Source organism: Bos grunniens, chromosome 14, assembly GCF_055505025.1.
Source record: "Bos grunniens cultivar Pamir isolate PY7600 chromosome 14, Bosgru_T2T1.0, whole genome shotgun sequence".
Classification (NCBI taxonomy): domain Eukaryota; kingdom Metazoa; phylum Chordata; class Mammalia; order Artiodactyla; family Bovidae; genus Bos; species Bos grunniens.
In genome coordinates this window covers 25,817,984-25,840,254 of record NC_141178.1, presented here as the reverse complement: position 1 = coordinate 25,840,254, position 22,271 = coordinate 25,817,984, and the positions used below count along the sequence as shown (strand labels likewise).

The 22,271-nt window shown below is 39.2% G+C and overlaps 1 protein-coding gene across 19 annotated transcripts in view; it reads left to right on the top strand.

Moving 5' to 3' along the window:
* Positions 1-22,271, top strand: part of RSPO2 (R-spondin 2) — a 176,616-nt gene that overhangs the window by 105,978 nt on the left and 48,367 nt on the right. For 12 of the 19 annotated variants that reach the window (XM_086336297.1, XM_086336312.1, XM_086336310.1 and 9 more), the window contains 3 exons: positions 8,651-8,794; positions 10,806-10,994; positions 17,795-18,229. In XM_086336297.1, coding sequence (XP_086192423.1) covers positions 8,651-8,794; positions 10,806-10,994; positions 17,795-18,075 — 614 coding nt within the window. In that variant the 3' untranslated portion in view covers positions 18,076-18,229. Of the gene's footprint in view, positions 1-8,650; positions 8,795-10,805; positions 10,995-13,103; positions 13,204-17,794; positions 18,230-22,271 lie in introns of those variants that run through there. The other 7 variants (XM_086336313.1, XM_086336308.1, XM_086336305.1 and 4 more) reach the window with 3 other exon arrangements.

The window sequence follows — 22,271 nt, the reverse complement described above, 5'->3', positions numbered from 1 at the left end:
GCACAGTCTAGTACTTTCCATGTGAAACAACTGCTTAAAGTCTAATTTCAAATGTCTTTTGGAGCAACCTGTTCCATTAATTTCTGTTCAAAGTTGAGCGAAAACTGAGCCGAGAAACCTCTAATTTTCCAGGGGTTGACTTGATGTTCTTTGATCCTTGCAACTGCAACCTGAAGACTGAATGCCCTTACCCCCTGCGCCCTGTTTCTGTGTGGGTGTGTCTGCCAGGTTCTGAATCGAGGTGCCAACACTAAAGGATGATTAGAGAACCATACGCGATCAGATATTCACGATGTACTGAGGAGCCTGAGGCCCACAGCCCTGGTGACCAAGAAATAACAGGTTCCTCAGTGTGTGTCTAAGGTCCTCTCTACCTCACTGATTCCTTCCTTTCTCCAATAACTGATTGTAACCTATAGAATTACGAATTACATTTTCCACAGTTGAGTTGAGCAAAGGTTGATTTTTTTGTTTTTCATTTAAGGTTTTCATTTTTCTGTTTATATTGTTAGCCACACAGTGATATTCAAATAAGAGATGGTTTTTGTCATCTAGATTTTGCTGGGGAGATAATAAAACCCTCTCGGGGTGTCAAGGCCCTGAGTAGTGGGCACCAAAGGAAGAGGAGAGGGATGGAGGGGAGCACCTTCTCCTCCACCCAGTTGGTTGGTTCTGTTGATTCACTGTAACTCCTTTTCCCGTGCCTGTTAGCTCTTAGAGTATGAACCTCTCAGTGGTTATTCCTTACCTCCACACTCTTCCTGCTTTCAAGAAGCTTGTATGCACGCATGCTAAGTTGCTTCAGTCATGTCTGACTTCTCGCGACCCTATGGACCATAGCCTGCCAGGCTCCTCTGTCCATGGGATTTTCCAGGCAAGAATACTGGAATGGGTTGCCATGCCCTCCTCCAGGGGATCTTTCCGACCCAGGAACCGAACCTGCATCTCTTATGTCTCCTGCATTGGCAGGCAAGTTCTTTAATTCTAGCACCGCCTGGTTAGCTGAAAATAAGCTCTCCCCAGCTCACCCTGTATAAACTTAAGCATAGTTACATTATTTCCTTGTTGCCTGTCTGGGTATCTTTTCTATTAGTAGACAGAAGATCCTGAAGTGCAGGAACTTTGCTTTTTTATCTATGCCTCTAGGTTGCAAAGAGTTGGACACAACTGGAGCAATTTAGCACGCATGCACTAGCTACCATCCTGATGTCTGGCCCTGAGGGGCTCTTATCTGTTGAAGTGAGGGAATAAAACAGCCATGCGCAGTCTATGGGGACCTCTTACATCTAGTTAGATGAAGACCTAATCTTGAACTTCATTTTTCTTCATTTGTTACTCAAATACTTAAAACCACACAAAGTAGAGGTAGTTTACAATTTTACCTCCTTTTTTGAAACTAAACAAAATAAGAGGTGAAATCCCCCACCCACATCCATCTAAACTCAAGTAACCCCCTCCATCTAACCTGCAGTTCATTCTCGCCTCCCTTCAGGGACCATCACACACCATGGGAACCATCTCCAATATGTTTTATAGATGGAGTTGCCCTCTTTGGATTCTTCTCTCCCCTCTATCTCACACCTGCTCAGCAGAGGTTCCAACTTCCATAGCTCCTATGACCTGCCACACTTCCATATTTACGTTCTCATTATAATTGTTTTCAGATGTTGGACTACTTGTTCCTCCAATACGACTTGTAGTCTTTTACTAGCAGCATGGTTTTTATTTTATATTAAAGGTATTTACAGTGCATGTGCAAGCCATCTCATATTAAACATTCAAATGAGTTTTTAATATAAAGGAATTGGGTTTTTAAATGGCATTCTCTTGGCAAGCACTAAAACTCAACCACATATGTGTCCGGCACTGTGTTAGAAACAAGGAATTCAGAGACTGAAAAAAAAAAAAAAAAATCAACTTTGTAATAGCAGAAGAGAAATGGATCTTTCTTCTCTGCCTCTAATGTACCCAGCACATGCTTCTAATATCTCAGGCTATGTTGCAATGCCCTGAAAGTGCCACATGGCCCCTTCTCTTTAGCTTTTGCACCTTCAGGACAGGGAATGAGTATTATAATTTTATGTTCTCATAAAATGGCACAATGCCTGGCACATACTCCCATTTTTTGAGAATGTATGGAATGAACTATTGAACTGAACTAGAGTATAATTTGGGAACTGTTATAATGGAGTCAGGATGGATACTGTGGGAGGACAGAAGGGATGCCCGGGCTATTTTTCTGTTTCTTGGCTGGAGCGAGCCTCCCTTGCCAAATGACAGCCCTATCAGTTAGCATTTGGACACAGTTTTACTTGGACAGTATTTTACTTAAACCGACACTGGCAGTTCTCATTTGGTGGATTACATTTTTGAGGAGGCACTGTAATTTAGAAACGTGTACGTTGGATAAAGCAGGGTCTTGTATTTCTGAACAGGGACTTAAAGCCCAGATTTTTATAGACAAGACCCATGTTTAGTCAAGTTTGATAAACCTATTTTCTTAGGCAGTATGAAGTTTTATAAAGCTTACCAGTGTATTGAATGATCCCATTGGTATTTTGAAACTCACTTGTTTATAAAATGGACATAAAGATTTTCCTGAAGTTTTAATACAGAGGCTATTTCTGGGGAGTAGACATGGTGTGTCATTCAGGTAAGAAAGAATATTTCTGTATTTTCTGTTAAAGCTTCTGTATTGTTTTGAATTTTTATTTGTAATGAGGATGTTTTACTTTTATATAAAAATATACTTTTGTATAAAAGTGAATTAATAGAGTTGATGTGAATATGAGCTGTTTAAAGCTTAAGAATTTTGGGGAGAGGCTTCTAGCTGGAGGGGAAAGGACAGATCTATGAGGTTGCACAAATGGTGGTTTTCTAGAACTCTCTTCAGTTTCAAGACAAGTGGCTGAACTGGGCAAGGGGTTGTGGATGGACCTTAAGCCAGGGAGCAAAGGCTTTCAGGGCTGAAGTGTGTTATGCAGTTGTTAGCCTTAAAAATCTTTTGATTCCAAGGTGTTCATGATTAAATCACTTGTGTCAGTTCAGGTTGCTCAATGTGTAGCTGGCCTGCTTTGGTTTTATGTTATGGCAAAGAGTGACTGAGACCAGGAAGGTATGAAGGTCAGAGGAGCTTTGGATCACATTACAACTTCAGTTCAGTTCAGCTCAGTCATGTCTGACTCTTTGCAATCCCATGGACTGCACTACACCAGGCAGGGGTGATGCATCCAGCCATCTCATCCTCTGCCGTCCCCTTCTCCTCCCGCCTTCAATCTTTCCAGCAGCAGAGTCTTTTCCAATGAGTCAGTTCTTCACATCAGGTGGCCAAAGTATTGGAATTTTAGCTTTAGCATCAGTCCTTCCAATGAGCACTCAGGACTGATCTCCTTCAGGATGGACTGGTTGGATCTCCTTGCAGTCCAAGGGATTCTCAAGAGTCTTCTCCAACACCACAGTTCAAAAGCATCAATGCTTTGGTGCTCAGCTTTCTTTATGGTCCAACTCTCACATCCATACATGACCACTGGAAAAACCATAGCTTTGACTAGATGGACCTTTGTTGGTAAAGTAATGTCTCTGCTTTTTAATATGCTGCCTAGGTTGGTCATAACTTTTCTTCCAAGGAGTAAGAATCTTTTAATTTTATGGCTGCAGTCACCATCTGCAGTGATTTTGGAGCCCAGAAAAATAAAGTCAGCCACTGTTTCCACTGTTTCCCCATCTATTTGCCATGAAGTGATGGGACCAGATGCCATGATCTTAGTTTTTTGAATGTTGAGTTTTAAGCCAACTTTTTCACTCTCCTCTTTCACTTTCATCAAGAGGCTTTTCAGTTCCTCTTCGCTTTCTGCCATACGGCTGGTGTCATCTACTTATCTGACGTTATTGATATTTCGCCTGGCAATCTTGATTCCAGCTTGTGCTTCTTCCAGTCCAGCATTTTGCATGATGTACTCTGCATATAAGTTAAATAAGCAGGGTGACAATATACAGCCTTGATGTACTCCTTTCCCAATTTGGAACCATTACAACTTGGCACCAATCAAAAGTGAAAAGTGAAAGTGTTAGTTATTCAGTCATGTCCAGCTCTTTGTTTCCTCATGGACTGCAGCCTGCCAAGCTCCTCTGTCCATGGAATTCTCCAGGCAAGGATACTGGAGTAGATAACCATTTCCATCTCCACAGGATTTCCCCTACCCAGGAATCGAACCCAATCTCCTACATTGCAGGAAGATTCTTCAACATCTTAGCCACCAGGGAAGCCTGTAGTTCTAGCAAAGGCTGTTATGGATTCATGCTCAGTCCCTCAGTCATGTCTGACTCTTTGCAACTCATGGACTGTAGCCTGCCAGGCTCCTCTGTCCATGGGATTCTCCAGGCAAGCATACTGGAGTCAGTTTCCATTCCCTTCTCCAGGGGATCTTCTGGACCTACGAACTGAGCCTGTATCTCCCTCATTGCAGGTGGATTCTTTCAGTTCAGTTCAGCCACTCAGTCATGTCCTACTCTTTGCAACCCCATGAATCATAGCATGCCAGGCCTCCCTGTCCATCACCAATTCCCAGAGTTCACTCAAACTCATGTCCATCGAGTTGGTGATGCCATCCAGCCATCTCATCCTCTGTCATCCCCTTCTCCTCCTGCCCCCAATCCCTCCAAGCATCAGGGTCTTTTCCAATGAGTCGACTCTTCACATGAGGTGGCCAAAGTATTGGAGTTTCAGCCTCAGCATCAGTCCTTCCAATGAACACTCAGGACTGATCTCCTTTAGAATGGACTGGTTGGATCTCCTTGCAGTCCAAGGGACTCCCAAGAGTCTTCTCCAACACCACAGTTCAAAAGCATCAATTCTTTGGCACTCAGCTTTCCTCACAGTCCAACTCTCACATCCATACATGACCACTGGAAAAACCATAGCCTTGACTAGACGGACCTTTATTGGCAAAGTGCTTTTGAATACGCTATCTAGGTTGGTCATAACTTTCCTTCCAAGGCATAAGCGTCTTTTAATTTGATGGCTGCAATCACCATCTGCAGTGATTTTGGAGCCCCCCAAAAATAAAGTCAGCCACTGTTTCCACTCTTTCCCCATCTATTTCCCATGAAGTGATGGGACCAGATGCCATGATCTTCGTTTTCTGAATGTTGAGCTTTAAGCCAACTTTTTCACTCTCCTCTTTTACTTTTTTTTTTTTTACTTTACAATATTGTATTGGTTTTGCCATACATCAACATGAATCCACAATGGAATATTACTCAGCCATTAAAAAGAATATATTTGAATCAGTTCTAATGAGGTGGATGAAACTGGAGCCAATTATACAGAGTGAAGTAAGCCAGAAAGAAAAACACCAATGCAGTATACTAATGGATATATATGGTATTTAGAAAGATGGTAACGATAACCCTGTATGGGAGACAGCAAAAGGGACATAGATGTATAGAACAGTCCTCTTTCACATTTATCAAGAGGATTTTTAGTTCCTCTTCACTTTCTGCCATAAGGGTGGATTCTTTACCACCAATCAAAGCTATTATTTAAATGCTTCAATGAATAAACAAATATTTAGCTTTTTTCCTAATGATTTGGAAAGCACTGCTGAACATGTGAAAACAAAGGATACTGGCAGGAGATGGTCAAATGATTATTTGGAAGGCTAAGGCAGGTTTACCATTATCATATACAAGATCCTTTCCTGATGGTTACTGTTACCTGTAGGTCCCTATCATATATAGCTTCCCTTGTGGCTCAGATGGTAAAAGCATCTGTTTGCAATGCGGGAGACCTGAGTTCGATCCCTGGGTGGGGAGGATCCTCTGGAGAAGGAAATGGCAACCCACTCCAGTACTCTTGCCTGGAAAACTCCATGGATGGAGGAGCCTGGTGGGCTACAGTCCATTGGGTCACAAAGAGTCGAACACGACTGAGTGACTTCACTTTCACTTTATAAGGGGTATAATTTCATGCTCCCAAATCTGAAAAAAAAAATTGGCACTGAATAATTTTTTATTCAGTCTTGCCTGGTAAAAATCAAAAGAATTTCATTTGGAATGTTAATATAGTGGTATTTTCTGTATATTTAAGTAGGTCACAAGTATGTATTGAAATATCATTTTTGTTTTACTTTTAGTACATAAATATATTACAATTAAAAAATTCATAGCTCAGAAATATAACTTTTAACATTTCAAAATTCCACTATTCCCAGTCCCAAATTAACTTCTCTAGCTACTCCATACAGACACACATAGTCTCGTGTCATGGTTTTATTGCATCGTATTCTATATACCCTGCACTTGCCTTTTTAATTTAATGATGTGGCTTAGAGCTTATTCTCAGTCATTGCTTATGATTCACCTTGTGCTTTTTCATGGTTGAAGTGTTTTACAATTTGAATGCATCAATATTTTATTGTACTTAAATTTGAGAACAAATAATTAAACTTTCTTTTAGCCAGATTTACACCTGAAAAAGGGACTTTAGAGAGAATGTGGAATTTCTGGAACACCTATCATTCTATGGACTGGTATTAGGAGCATGGGATGAAATGAGGAAAGGGACCTACACATAACAGTAATGATTAGGAAAGGATCTTGTAAAATTATTTCCAAATGCATACTGTTATAACTTTTTGGCCAAAAGGCTTGTTGGTGCAGACCACATTAGAATCAGATCTTATAGATAACAGCTGATTTATGAAGTGTACAGTCTTCTCTTTTTTAAAATATAATGCGTTGTTCTCTTCACCCTTTAGTTCTCTTTTATACTTTGGAATGTTTATCATTACTTCTTGGAAAATAATACTGCTAACAAGAAAGGTGGCTTGCTTTAAAAAAAATGTAGCAAGAAAGCCAACAATTTGTGGACAGGATGGTCATGTATTTTGACCATGGTTAAGAAGCTACTGACCAGCAATAGATCACTGTTCTATTAAAATATAGGTTACAGCATTTAAGACTACAAATGAACATTTTATAGGGTGATAAACTGTTCTTCTATGCCCACCATCCTCCCCGAAAAGAGCAATAGTATAATTTGACTATGGACTTTCACCCACACATAGTTGGTTTTCCAATTGTAAATTTGTGTAACATTTTAGAAGTTGAATTAGCTGCTTCAGGGTGGTCATTTAATACATAAAGTCCTGTTTAGACTCAAAATTAAAAGGTGATGAGTTGCCACTGTCTTTTTATAAGTCTAGAAACTGTCATTATTTATATTGTAATTGTTTTAACAGAAACTTTTTTTAGTGTTTATAGTCCACATTCTGGCTTTGCCGTCTTAATTTTTAAAATTTTGGAATTCAATGATTTCACGTTTTGGTTACATTTTTTATTCAATTGTATCTTTGGTTGCAGAAACTAGATTTGAAAGTTTTTCTGAATCATTAAATCACCAAATACAGTTACTCAGAGGCTTGTTAAAAGAGTAAAAGGGTTGCCAGGGAGTTTTCATAGAGCTTTATGTGCTGTTAATTGCCAGCAATTAAATCTGTTACAAGTAATAATGTACTGTAATCTGTTGAAAACCTCACCTTTCAATTAACCAATTCTCCAACCTTTCCTTCCTTCTCCTTGAAGAATAGTTTAGAGTCTATTTATTTTCACCTCTACATGCCAATTACCTCTGGCCCAGATGTTACTGGCATACCAGGGAATCTGATCTTGAGTACAAGTCTAAATTATTGCTTCTCTTTATACCTTGTTGTAATGTGATGGTTTGATGGAAAAATACATGTTTCTAATCCACTGGAGCAGACCACCTATTATAAGCTAGTCAATTTACATGTGTTATTTCAAATCCTCACAACAGCCTTACAAAGTTAGTGACACCCCTGTTTTATACAGAGGAAATAGAGACTCAGAGAGGCATGTATAAATAGCTGTTCAAAGTCAAGAACTGGGAAGGTCAGAACTGGGAGTCAAGGTCAAAACCATACCTGGCAGACGTGAAAGCACTTCTCTTTCATCAACTGTTTCCAACGAAATGCAGCTAATGTGTTATAGAGAAGAGATTTAGAAGGCAGTCTGTGTAGGGCTCTCAGCACCGACTCAGCCACTACCAACTTCTTGACTTCGTCTCAGACTTCTTATTTGCAAAATAGGGGTACTACCGCTCACCCTGACAGACTGTTGTGAAGTGGAAATGTATGGCACATTGTGGGTCTTCCACAAAATGACCTACAGTCCCCCTCCTGGTTGACACCCACTGATGAAAGCAAATTCATTACAGAATTTTAATTAACTGTCTTGGACCAGAAGAGACTGATTAGATTGTTTCCATTGCATTTTTCATAGTATGTCTTTGGAAGAGCAGAACAGACTACAATCCCAGCAGCAGTGTCATTTGTAGTGGGGGTGTTTTTCTTTTTAACCTTTATTTTAATCCCATTTAGAGTTGCAAAAATTTCTGCAGGATCTCATGCTGCCTAGGGCCCTGGGCTGCAATTTTTTCTCAGCCTATTGATGTGGTGAGCTGTTGGAAGAGGTAGGAGTGATGTAGAAGGAGATGGCATCAGGAAACTAATGAGCTAAACACATATTTCTCTGACCACTAGAATTCCAATGGTGAGTTTATGAAAGTTTTACTTGCAAAACCAGTAAATTGTTTGACTGAAATTTTCTTTCTCTTTAAAATTGTTTTTAGGATGCAGAATAGAAAACTGTGATTCTTGCTTTAGCAAAGACTTTTGTACCAAGTGCAAAGTAGGCTTTTATTTGCATAGAGGCCGTTGCTTTGAGGAATGTCCAGATGGTTTTGCAGCATTAGATGAAACCATGGAATGTGTGGGTGAGTAGTGTTTCATGTAACTTTCAAATTTCCACTTTTATTTTAACACCTGTTTCTTGGGGGAAAAAATGCATGCTGGATGTATCCATCCTAAAAACGAATTGGTTCTCATGTTATTAATTAGAACTGAAAATTATTGAAGTTCTATGCTATTGAGTTCTTTAGTCATTCTGCCATTGGGTAGTATCATAAATTACATTTTGCTACAGAATTTGCGGGTAGAACATTAGGTTAAACTACTGAAATGTTTAGAATAATGTTTTTATGATCTATGTAATATATCCATTTCTTAACTATCTTTTTAGTAACTGTTAGAGAAGAACATTTTGTTTTGAAGGAACTTTTTAAGCAGGGTCATGTGGTTAGTCTCTCATTTTCATTATGTGTATTAATTTTGTATCTTCTTGCTTAGCCACACATTCATATTAAAAAAATCAATTAGGAAGAGATTTTTTTTGTGCCACATATACTTTGTTGATGATTAACTGCATGTTGCAAAGTGCATTAAAACAATTTTACTAAATTTAGGTATGTAGAATGCATAATTTAATCTGCACGTATATGCTGTTTGTAAATAACAATTAGGAATACATATTTTTACAAATTTTGGGGGGTTTTTTGTGTTTAAAAAACCTTTTGGCACTTTTTAATGCCACTGATTAAAATGCAAAGCTCTGTCAAATGGCTGAATCTAATCAAGTGTAATGGCATCTTCACCACCCCCACCCCCAACATGCCTGAATTTTATTTGCCATGTTTTATATCTGGTATGGTGTACAACAGAGCAATGTATTATGAATGAGACTTTCCATCTTTTTAAAATGGAGACTTCAGTTGAGAACTTTTTTCCTGCATAAATACCAAAGTAGTCTATAACTATATTTGAAAGCTTGCAGAGAACACATTTAAATGAGAGATTTTTGAAGAAATGTGTGCTTATGTTCCTATATATGTGTGAATTAATACATGCATATAAGCAACACTCTATTGAAAAATATAGAAAAGTCACCAAAAGAGCACATTCAAAATGTTGGATTTGTTTTTGAGAGGCAAGACCCATACCAATTATAGAAGTCCAGAGGAAATTCTTATGAAACTTTTAAGCATTAACAAATTAACAGTAGTCCTAACAAATTAACAGCAGTCCTATGCATTCCCCTGGATAAAAATCTTAAATAGCTTTGAAAAACCTAAGAGTCACCATGATGCCTTATGAGATCTGGATGAAGAAATATTCATTGTGTGTGGATTCTGTGCCTGCGTCCTCTTCTGCTATTACACTACGGGCTTTTAATGGTGAATTTGATGAGGTTTAACTCTGTATATTTTTATTCTTTTATCCCAGGGGAGTTGCAGAGTAGCCTACTTTTTCATTATATGAAGTTAAAAAAGGAGGATGCTAAAAGTTTTTACATACCTGGGAAAAAATACATTTTCAAATATCTGATATTTGTTTACTTTTTAAACTATGGCACCAATTTAGGGAATAAGAAATACGTACTGTGGTTTCCAGACACCTATTAAAGGAAATGAGATAATCAGAAAATGCAAAAACATTCCCTATCCTTTTCATAAAGTATTAATATTTACTTCTAACTAAAACTAACACACTTGTGAATTTCAGTGGGGGCATGGAGAATTTACCTGTAAAATTTTGTCTCCTCTTCATGGTATGAAAACAGTATATTTTACTGTAGGTTTTAGCTGTTGAATCTTTTAAAGATAATATACTCAGTGTCTTTAGAGTGGACCAGTTAGCATCCCATCAAAAAATGAACCAGGACAAAAAGAAAGTAATAGTTTTTAAATTACTTATGTGGCAGTTTTTTACTTCTATCTGTAACTCCATAATGCCAACATTTCCCAAAAGGTATATATAGGTCTTGTGGGCTATACAGCTTAATTTTTGGTATCTGAAAGTGAAGGAGTAGAGAAATACTGCTATATAAATTTTGTAACAATGGAGAAATGTATACCAAATTGTTACCTGTGTTTGTTTTTTCTCTCTTAGAAGGATGTGAGGTTGGCCACTGGAGTGAATGGGGAACCTGTAGCAGAAATAATCGCACATGTGGATTTAAGTGGGGTCTGGAAACCAGAACACGGCAAATTGTTAAAAAGCCAGCAAAAGACACGATACCCTGTCCAACCATTGCAGAATCCAGGAGATGTAAGATGGCCATGAGGCATTGTCCAGGAGGTGAGTTCAGATAATCCCTATTGTGGACTATGTGCTTTCTGGATTTTCCTCGTCCCTAATCACCCTTGCTCCCAATAAAGAGTATTTATCCAAGAAGGAAACCTGATAATAACATTGGCAAGAGGGTAAAATTCCACATCGAACTTCCTTAGAGACAAATGCTTAAATTGTGAAGAATGTAAAATGACTGTTTAATTTCATGATACCTTGAAAGTAATTTAGAAGACAACTTTACAAATCAACTTTTAAAACGAGATTTCCAAAAGTGTGTGTATGTGTGTGCCAGTGTTTTTCTTTTTCTTTTTTTCACTAATGTACCATAAGAGCCAGTTCTTATGAAATCAGGCCTTTGCAGATGTTGCTCTAAGAGAAGCAGCCAACTTTCAGTTGAGAAGAGTTTAGATTAGAAAAGTTTATGGAATCCGTAAAATCATCTGTATCACTACTAGTTGAAGATGACAACTTAAAATAAACTTGCCCAAACACTGGGAGGAATAAACATTGTCTTAATGTTGCCACAATGAGCCGGTTCTCTGTTTTGGTAATAATTTGTGGAAAACAGCTACTAGTATGTGTATGTTTATTTGTGTCTTTGTAGTAATTGTGCTGATTTGCAGTAATTATTCTGTAATAACAGGATTAGGCCCACTTACAAATTGGGAGAAGTGTACATAGCTCAGGTGCTGGCTGGAGCCGAGTCAGTATGTTGAAATGCAGTTCTTAGCGCTGATGCTGTGCTTCTGAAAGCATAATCTCGTTACTGTTTATTTTATCACTAGCGGATGCCGCATTGCCAAAAATGAAGTTAGGATTTTTCTAGTGCACAAAATAGAAGAGCAAAAAAAGAAAGCTGCATGTAGAAAATTGCCCTATGAAACAATCAAAACTTTCGTTTGCCTTCATTCTTGCTGTTGGGGCATAGCTTTCAGCTTTGTGGCTGTAGCCCAGAGAAGAATATATATCTGCTTAGAATGGATTTATATCCATATTCTGCTGCCTCCTAGAGAATGTCTGTGATCCATGGAGGAAGACAAAACTTTTAAGACTTGAAGACTCCAGTCGGCCTTTTGAGAACTATTAGATCCAGATTCAGAAGCTACTATTAGGAAGGCAGCTTTTCCTCTTGAATTAGTTTTGCTTTTCTTTGCTGAGTCTTTGAAACAAAGTTTTTTTGGGTCTGCTTTGCACTAACAAGGATGGTTTTGTTCGGTTACACTGGGTATTTTTCAGTCAAAATATAAGAAAATATTTTCTTACAAAACTAATAAGCCACTTCTTGGATAGCTGAGAGCATTTAACCTGCAACCTTGTGCCTAAAAACAAACCCGATGTATTCAGGTATTGGGAATAAAGGCTTTCTTTGTTGTATATTGTTTATATAACTACCCCCCACTCCTCTTCCAGCAACATGGTCCCCCAATTGTGGTTTACGTTAATAGCAAAAATTAACCTGAAAATGCTCCTATAACAAACATGCTTATGTGTAACAAGAACCAGCATGCCCCCCTCCCCTCAGAAACTATTTTGACTTAGCCCTGGTCTTGCTGAGAATTTTGTAGATAACAGCTAGATTTTTAACCTATAATGCTTATTGCATTTTTTTTTATGCTTCCGAAAGCAGTGTACTGTCTTAAGAGATATAACCTGACACTGTCAGCAATTAAAATCATGTCAAAACAAAAGTTTATGTATCATCTGTTAATATTTTCTTTGACAAGTGAACCAGTAATGAACTCTTATTTAATTTACATTTAGATTTTGCCAAATATTATTTATTAGGATAGACATTTGCAGAGATAAGCTATTGTCTAATCCCTGTATCAATATATTCAGCTTAATAAATTCAATTTTTAAGTAACCTTTACAGTTAGTAGGTTTAAAAGTTATACTGGAATTTGTTTTCTGTTTTATAAAAAAGAAACTACATAAAATTGATAGAAATGGAAAATGACTCTGCAATAAAATAACTTCTATTTACAAATGTAGAAAATGAAAACTAGAAAATTAATTTTGGAACTTGAGCACCAATTGATAAAAATTGGCATAACTTTCAGTGGAGTATCCCACCTTGCCTCAGGTGAGAGAGGAAAAGGTTCCTTTCTTCTGTAGGTCACGGTGATTAATGGGAGAATGGAGAAGAAAACCACTTTATCCCGTTTTACATCTTGACTTGATTTCAGTGATCTGCTTTGACAAACCATGCAAAAATGTAAGTCGTAATCAGGTTGGGAATACAGGCATTTTTCAGATCTTTTCAACATATGTATGGATTTTCCTCCTGTTGGAGCCAGTCTTAACCTGATTGCACACAAACGCAGCCTTAACCTCCTTCACACTAGAGCACGGGCACATTAAAATCAGCTGCTTTTCATTACTGGAAGGCATAAGTTAGAGGTCAGCAAAATGGAGTAGTCCTAAGTAAATATATAAGATATTACACTAAAAACTATTACAAATGAAACAATAAATGGCTGTAAGATTTAAAAACAACAATGTAATGCTTTAGCCTATTTTTTCTTAACTATCAGTGCTTATTTGCTTTAAAACAATGAAAGGATATTTGAAAATATCTTAAGTCATGGACTGATATATGACATGAAGTAAGCGTCCATTTCCAAACTTTTCTTGATCAGTTATCTTCTCTTTCATTTCTGATGATGTAATCTGTAGAGTTCCTTGGGCTTTTCTGACACTCATTCTTCAGGATTCTGGTCAGGTGATCAGACGATCTGGGTCTCTGCACCCCGTCAGCTCATTAATTCTATGATCCTTGGCAAGTCACTTGACCTCTCCTGGCTTCTATTTCCTATTTTAAATTGAGGGTATTGGGGTAGGCAATCTTGAAGATCCAGTCCAGTTCTAAAATCCAATGATTCTAAGACTAATTGCCAAAAATGACATGGATATATTTTGTGGTTGTCATGTGAAGGGTGAGGAAGAGAATCGTAAGCCCAGGAATATTGTTTTATGACCGAGAACTGAACACTTTTCCAATAGCTACAACCGTGCATTCACGCAGCCTTTTCCATCTGGCAGTTCACACTCTTCCTCTTTCCTCCTTCCTTTTCTAAGACTCTCAAAGACTGAGCAAGATTCTTGTAAAATCTTCAAATGACTTATAGTTTAGTTAGTGGGAAATACGGAGAAAGAGAGCAGGAGGATGGAGAAGGAAAGAGGAGGGGATCATAAAAAGATAATGGGAAAGGGTGACAATGAGTTAGAGGGAAAAAACTGAACAATGAGGGTAGGAAGCAAGGGATAAAAGAACAGACTACTAAAAATGAAGACTTGGCCCCTAGCAGATGTAACTGTCTTCACTTCTCTCCCTCTCACCCTGAGCTCACTAATAGAATTAATCATGTTGGGACCAAGTTATCCTATTCATATATAACCTGCAGCTTAAATGGAATAAATTTAAAGTCGGCACTATGTTGTACATTAGGCAATATATTAATAGAAAAATACGCAATTATCGTATTTAAGTGATAAATGGAAGAACAAAGTCATGGCTACTCAGCTGCAAAGTTGGGAGGCGCTCATGTATGGTGGGGGACATGTCATTTGGAGGGGACAGCAGTCTTTCCCAGGATTGACCAATGCCACCCCAACCTGAAACAGTCTGTCCTGTCTGTAAAGTCCCATGACAACTAATTTTAATGTATTCATCAGGTGTTTATTGAGCAGTGCTGTGTACCAATCATGAGTACACAGTCCTAACAGTGTTTTTCCTGGAGGGTATCATGGCCTTAGAGAAGTGGATGAGTGCCTTATTTCGTGTGGAGGTGGGAGCCGGGTGAAGAAAAGCAAAGCAGGATAAGGAGCAAGTGAAAGATTGGATTGAGGGTGTATTATGTCAGGTGTTCAGGGAAATTGAGGGAGTAACATTTGATCACAAAGCTGAATGAAGGAGATCTTTTGAAGACCTAAGGAAAATTTTCTTCTTTTTTTTTTTTAGCTCTTGACTCAATGGCTATGTTTTTTGAACATCATTGATTCTCCCATTACCTATTAGAGAAGAGCAAGGAACTGAGATCTAGGATTCTTTTCCTGGGCCACAGAGATGTAGCAAGTTATTAATGGTAAAGCCAAGAGTGGGAAGCTCATGTTTACTTGTACCTTTCCCTTGTTCCTTATTATAAAATGCAAAGATAAACCCATAGTTGTCTGACATCAAAGTAGCTGACTTTATTTCTCCCTCCACCTCAGTGCATCATTTTATTTTTGTTTTACTAAATGTTTCTTAAAAACATGACACTCTGCCATCACTATCACCTCCCAACATCTTCCCACTTGAGATAGCTAGTGAAACATACCTCAAAGGTCATTTTATAAATGCGAAGTGTCGAGTCACTGGCTTTGTTTCGATTCTGCCGTTCCTACTTACAGCCATTCCTACCTTACAGGAGAAGGCCATCTTCTTCCGTAATTTTAGTATCATTGACCCTCAGTTTGTTGGGGGGGAAAGTGCAAGTGCAAGATTGTTCTTTCCATCCTTAGTCTTTCAAGGTCGCCCTCCCATTGAGGCTGTCCCCACAGAACCACACCGAGCACTCTTCTCTGCCCCTTTGCTCCCTGGCCTGCCCAGGAGCCCTGGGATCTGAACCCAACCCCATTTCTAGTAGCTCGGTGCCTGGAATGGCTTCTCTCTTTCTGACACATCTAAGCAATCAGGTGGTTAAAGTAATTTAGGTAATGCTTGGACAGATGCACGGATGGCCTTCTGTCTTTTGCTCACGGCAGCCTCAGCATACCATACTGCAGCTGTTAGTAACAATATGGAGCAATTCTTTAAGCCCTTGGTCATATTTTCTCAGGACTGTGCTAAAATTTAAATATAAAAACTGCTACTACTTAGGATTTCAACTTGAAAATAACTCACTCCTCCTCTTATGTGACATTATTTGACCAGCATCTACTTTGTGTTTTTAAGTGGCTTTTAACTTTGTTGTTCTTTAGTCACTAAGTGGTGTCTGACTCTTTTGCAACCCCATGGACAGTAGCCCACCAGGCTCCTCTGTCCATTGGATTTCCCAGGCAAGAACACTGGAGTGAGTTGCCATTTCCTTGTCTAGGGCATCTTCCCACGTCAGGGATCAAACCCACATCTCCTGAATTACAGGCAGATTCTTTACTGCTGAGCCACTGGGGAAGCCCTGGCTTTTAACTTGATAGGGTTTAAAAGAAAATACTATTTAGCAAGCTAGAACTAGAATCTCATGCAAACATCTACTTTTTAAAGGCAATATTAATAAGACCTCTTTAGTTTTTGTTTTCTGTGTATAAACTGACAGCAACATGTGGATTAGGTATTAGATACTATAACTAAAGATGATTGTAGATTGTGATGGATTAAACCAAGAGCAGGAAATAAGCACATTTTCAGTAGATGGGGTCAAGAAAATATGCTTTAGACATATGTTCTTTATTTCTGTACATTTTGTTTACATTTGAGTTGCAATTTATGTGGTCTGTTTTATACATGCCAACCTCAAAAGTAGTTTGGAGGAGAGAGGATAAGAGAAAAACCTCTTTTCTTTTGAAACTTTCAGAGTTGTCAAGAATGTAGATATTGACATTTTTATATGAAGAAGAGAGCATCTAGAAAAGGAATTCTTTCTGCCTCTTTGTTTGCTATGCTAAATTGTTTCTTTTAAAATCAGTGATTTGTGTTAGTTGCCTTAGGAAAATTGTACTGTTTCCCGGGTACTCTGGACATGTGGCAGCAAATGGTAATGTTTATTTTGATTATAAGTTGGTGGTCACTCATAAGCAGCCACATCTTAAATGTAAATGTATGCTTATCATATAAAATTGACATTTAACAAAGATCCACCTGCTTCCCAAACATTTCTCTCAGTAAAGTATCTGTAAGTCCTGCTTCATTTGTCTTAACAATAAGCCTTCAGGCTGTGTCTTGGGGTGCATCCCCTCTTGCTGCTGTCCCCACGCCCACACACTATTTTTACATTTTTTAACTTATTTCTGGAAAAGTGGGTAGGGGATAACCAATGCACCTGGTGGTGGGTGGTGGTGGTGGTTTTTGTTCTTCCTTGTCTGGGCTTTTTTCTGGGTGTGGGGGGCAATGATTTTTTTTTTTTTCTTCAGATTTTTCAGTTCTCACATTTCAGAAGGTAAGGGTCTGAGGAATGGGGGAGCAGAAAAGTGGGGCCTGGTGTGCTGTGCACGGGAGCTCATGCAAAGTCCAGAGAGGGCGAGATGCAGTGCAGCCTTGGACTCAGACACAGAAATTCAGGGCCATGGCCAGTGCCCCTCACATGGAGTGAATGAGGGGATTTAGGACAGCCTCTTCTCCCAGCTGCATTTTGAGCCTGCCCTGGGGCCAGGCTTGCTTGCCCGAGGGGTCAGGGAGCGAGTGAGTGAACCCACACCTCTGTGCCATTCTCTGCAGCTTCGCCGGGAATCTCTATGAGCCCCATGTAATTAGAGTCTGGAGCAACATGTACTAGTCTCTTTTATGAGTGCTCGTAAAAAGGATTTCTCAACTACGTATGCCACTGAAGGTCTATGTGTCACAAGGCAAGGATAGGAACGTTTTGGAGGAGGCTTTCTTTTATGAATTCTACCCAGCAGTAAGCTACTCTGATCTTAATGTAAAATATATAAAACAATTTTTACAACACTCTAAAATAAAAACAACTTTAACAGGACACACATGGTGTCAGTGGTAGATTTTCTTTTTTTCCCCTTCTTACAGGGGACTTTTTTTTTTCCCTCATGAGATAAGGGAGTCTTGAGTATAAATCCTCTAATGGTTTCTTGAAACAACTTATTTTCCTCAGCAGACACCTCTCTGGGCTCTTTAAATGGTGTTGACAAAAAGAGCACAGGCGGGTCGCTCGGTGAGATTTCCTGTAAATGCTCCAGCTACTGGATTGACCTCCAGTTGGACTCATGGATCTCCTCCAGGATTAGGACGCAGAAAGAAAACATTTTCGTGGAAATGATGACAGAGTTCTACTCAAATCCCAGCGTGGTTCATGTTGTCACCGTACAGAAGTGGTTAAGACGACAAAATTACTTTGTGCAGCAGAGAGGGGCAAAGTTCAGGTGGAAAACTTGATTCCAGTTTAAACTCAAAATGTTAAGGGCAGTAGATTCTGCTTTACAGTTGACTTGTTTGTGTAATATTTGGACCTAATATCCTGTGTAGCAACCTTATTTTCTTGTTTTTAAGGACTTTGGAAATGAGTAAAATTGTTTGAACTGGTGTCGTGCAGAGACGTTAATAACTGGTGTCATACCCTACAGCCTGCCCATTACGCAAAGGATTTAATGATAACTTAATGTAAAAAGTATTGATAACATCCTAAAACAAGACAAATTTTTAAAGATCAGAACTAGGAAAAACTTAGAATAAGAGCTCAGGACTGGCAAGGAGAATGGACCATATGAATGTGTTGGGTGAAATAATTAGGCCAAAAATTTGACCTTGGGTTTCCTACCAGGTAGTGGGAAAATGTGGCTATGATTCTATCTTAATTAAAAATAAATGGTTACTTATATCAATTTAATAACAGCTTTTGGAGAGAAAATCACCACATGTACACATATGTATATACATACAGCACATATACACCTATACATATACACAAACACATGAATATATACACATGCCCACATACTGCTGCTCCTAAGTCACTTCAGTCCTGTCCGACTCTGTGCGACCCCAGAGACGGCAGCCCATCAGGCTCCCCCGTCCCTGGGATTCTCCAGGCAAGAACACTGGAGTGGGTTGCCATTTCCTTCTCCAATGCATGAAAGTGAAAAGTGAAAGTAAAGTCGCTCAGTCATGGCTGACTCTTCACGAGCCCGTGGACTGCAGCCCACCAGGCTCCTCCGTCCATGGGATTTTCCAGGCAAGAGTACTGGAGTGGGGTGCCATTGCCTTCTCCGTTCATGTATATATGAATGTATATGCATATTCACACATTTATGCATGACACACACACATGTATGTATACTCACCTTCAGACACATTAAGGTGTGCACAGGGGGTGAGACTTACATTGTAGAATTAAGGAAACTAATAATTCTCACAGTAAGGGGAATATTCTAGTTCCATGAGAAGGTAAACACTAAACAGATTTGTCAAGTGGGAAATCATACCGAGAGCAAGGAGGAGTACGGCAGACAGTGTCTTCAACAACACACATGTCAAACATATGTATGTTTCTGGAGGTGGAGGGCAACTTGGACGTGTTTATCCCTCAGTGAAGGGAGAAGGTTTAATAGTGAAATATGAGTCTACAGAGGAACAGGCATCATGGAATCAGGACTTTCTGACTTAGCAGTTACATTTGAATACAGTCACCCAGTAGGATCTTTTAGTGAATATTGAATCCACTGAGAACTTCATGGTATCCAGAGAATCTAGAAAGTGTGCATTTCTATTGAGGGCCAACTATGCTTTGAGCTTGTTCAATGAGCCAAGTGTATTTTCTGCCTGGTAAGATGTTCTTAACTAAGTTCAGAAGTCGTGTATTTAGATGCTGAGTTACTTCTGGTGATTACCTCAGGCCCCACACTAACATTTTAAATACCTTTTTTGTGATATTTGTTCTCTAAGCCTGGCCTTCAATTTTTAAACGTGGTTTGACATGAGAGAACCACGTGGATTTTGAGTAAATTCTTACCGAGTTGACTTTATTTTTAAAGATTTTTTAAAATATATTTATTTGACTGTGTTGGGCCCTAATTGTGGCGTGCGGGATCTTCTTCCTTGCATCATGCGATGCATGGACTCTAGTTTGTTTGCTGTTTATCTCTCTATGGAACTATACAATCAATCAAGATTTAGCCGTCCCATGGCATGTGGGATCTGAGTTCCCAACCAGCGTTTGAACCCATGTCTCCTGCATTGCAAGGCAGATTCTTAACCACTAGACCACTAGGGAAATTCTGAATTGACTTTATTGAAATATGTTACAAGCTACCTTCTAATGCTTCTTTCAGGTTTACTTCCCTTATATAATTCAGGTATTAAGTGGTGGAGCTGAGTTTCGAATGCTGTGATTTCCCCCTAGCTATGTCTATAGGTTCATCAAATCAATTATTTAAATCTTATGTTTTAAAGAAATGGGCAAATGGGAGTGGGAGGTGATAGAAACAAACGCTTATAGTCTAGTTGCGGATGAAGAAAATGCACATTACAAAGTGATATAAAGAAACATGTAAAGTAACCAAAGAAATAAAATGGAATTTGTAAATATAAGTATTATTATAGGCCCTGAAATAATAGGAAACATGTCCTGTTTTAGCTGTTGTGCAAGGGAATGCTTCCTGAGGAGCAAAACATATAGGAGAGGTGGGGGAAAATCATGTTTGAATAGGGAGATCGTTTGAGACAGAACATTGTAGGAAAAAGATACAGATGCCAACAAGTACCTCTTGTGTCCAAGGGAGGCTGAGCAGAAGAGCCTGGCTGGAGTTCAGATATTGAGGATGGCAGTCATAGGCAGCTCACAGCAAAAATACAAGTTGTAAACTGAGTCTGTGAGGCACCTCTTTGGAAAGAACAGGATTTTTAATTTTATCTTGAACAAAGGGGAGTCCTAGGGGACTTCTGAGTGTGGGAGTGTTTGGCACGAACGCTGATTGAACGTGGGGGTGGCTGAGGGTGTGTTTGGTACAGTGCGGTGGGCTTCCAGGTGGTGCTAGTGGTAAAGAATCTGCCTGCCAACGCAGGAGACCCAAGAGATGCGGGTTTGATTCCTGGGCGGGGAAGATCCCCTGGAGGAGGGCACCGCAACCCAATCCAGTATTCTTGCCTGGAAAATCCCATGGACAGAGAAGCCTGGTGGGCTACAGTCCATGGGGTGCAAAGAGTCAGACACACGGAGCACACACACACAGAAGAAGGTAAACCACATGTCTAGACTTGGGGCGGGGCATCATGCAGAGTCTGAGTTTGGGAGAATTCCCAGAGAATACTTCTGGGTTCTGATGTTTATGCATGTTTCTGTAATGCTTGCTTCTCTAAAGAGCACAGGATTTTGCCTTGACTCGCCGTCCACTGTGACCCTTAAATCTTTTTCCGCCAACTTTCTAAGCCAAGCCATTCCCCAGTTTGTATTAGTGCGGTTTATTTTTTTAAGATCTAGACACATTTTGCATTCGCCTTAACTGAACTATGGGCTTCCCTGGTGGCTCAGATGGTAAAGATTCCACCTGCAAAGCAAGGAGACCGCAGTTTGATCCCTTAGTTGGGAAATCCCCTGGAGAAAGGAATGGCTACCCACTCCAATAGTCTTGCCTGGAGAATTCCATGGACAGAGGAACCTGGCAGGCTATAGTCCATGGGAACGCAACTTTAACTGAACTAGATTTGCTTCCTAACTGCCACTTCCATTTGCCACTTACCAAGACCCTTGGATGTATTTTTCCCTATTTTCTAATTTATGATGTTAGTCTTCGAATGGATGTCCCTTACCAGCCATCTTGGAGTATTCTGAGAGTTTAAAGTATGCAAATCAAATATTACTCAGGGCAAGGATGAAATTATTCTGCCGGATCCTATTTCAATTGTATAATCTAAGATGGTTTTATCCAGCATGTTTACTAGCAGCTGCCTGGAATGCTGGGTTGAGAAGGAATCTGAGTTAAATGCTGTTTAGGAGAAAAGTGTATAGTTATCAATTTGCACTGTTTGTGGTGTGGGATGGAAAATAATGTTGTATTTGTTCCCACTAATTCTCTAACCCTCCAAGTCCCCAACACAAACTTGGCTATCTTTGATAAATAGTCATCAACCTTCTATCTTATACCTTTAATGGTAGTGAATGAGTGTATATTGGAAAAAAGCAGTATGAAAAACTAGTGGAAAGAGTTGTAAATTTGGTTTATACTGGTCTTGGTCCCATATTGGTTGAATGGCATTAGTCAAACTACTTAATTTCCTAAAACTTAGTCGTTTATAAACTGGGGATATTATGTCAAGGGATTGTTGTAGGAGTAAATGAGCATATATGCAAGTTGATGAATTCTTATTATTCTCTACATTTTGTTGTAATTTCCTTGTTAATTCTGCTGTATTTTCCATTCTTCCCAGGGTTTACTCTTACCTAGTCATGCTCTCATTCAACATGAATCATCCATCTCCTGTTTGAGCCCCAAACCCCCAGATCTTGCCATTGATGCTTCCTTAGATATCCTGCCAGCATGTCAAACTAAGTGCAGCTGAAACCTACCTTACTATCCTTGCAAAACCTTGTTTTTCTGGGAATGGCTAACATTTCTAAAGGCATCACTAGCTTCCCA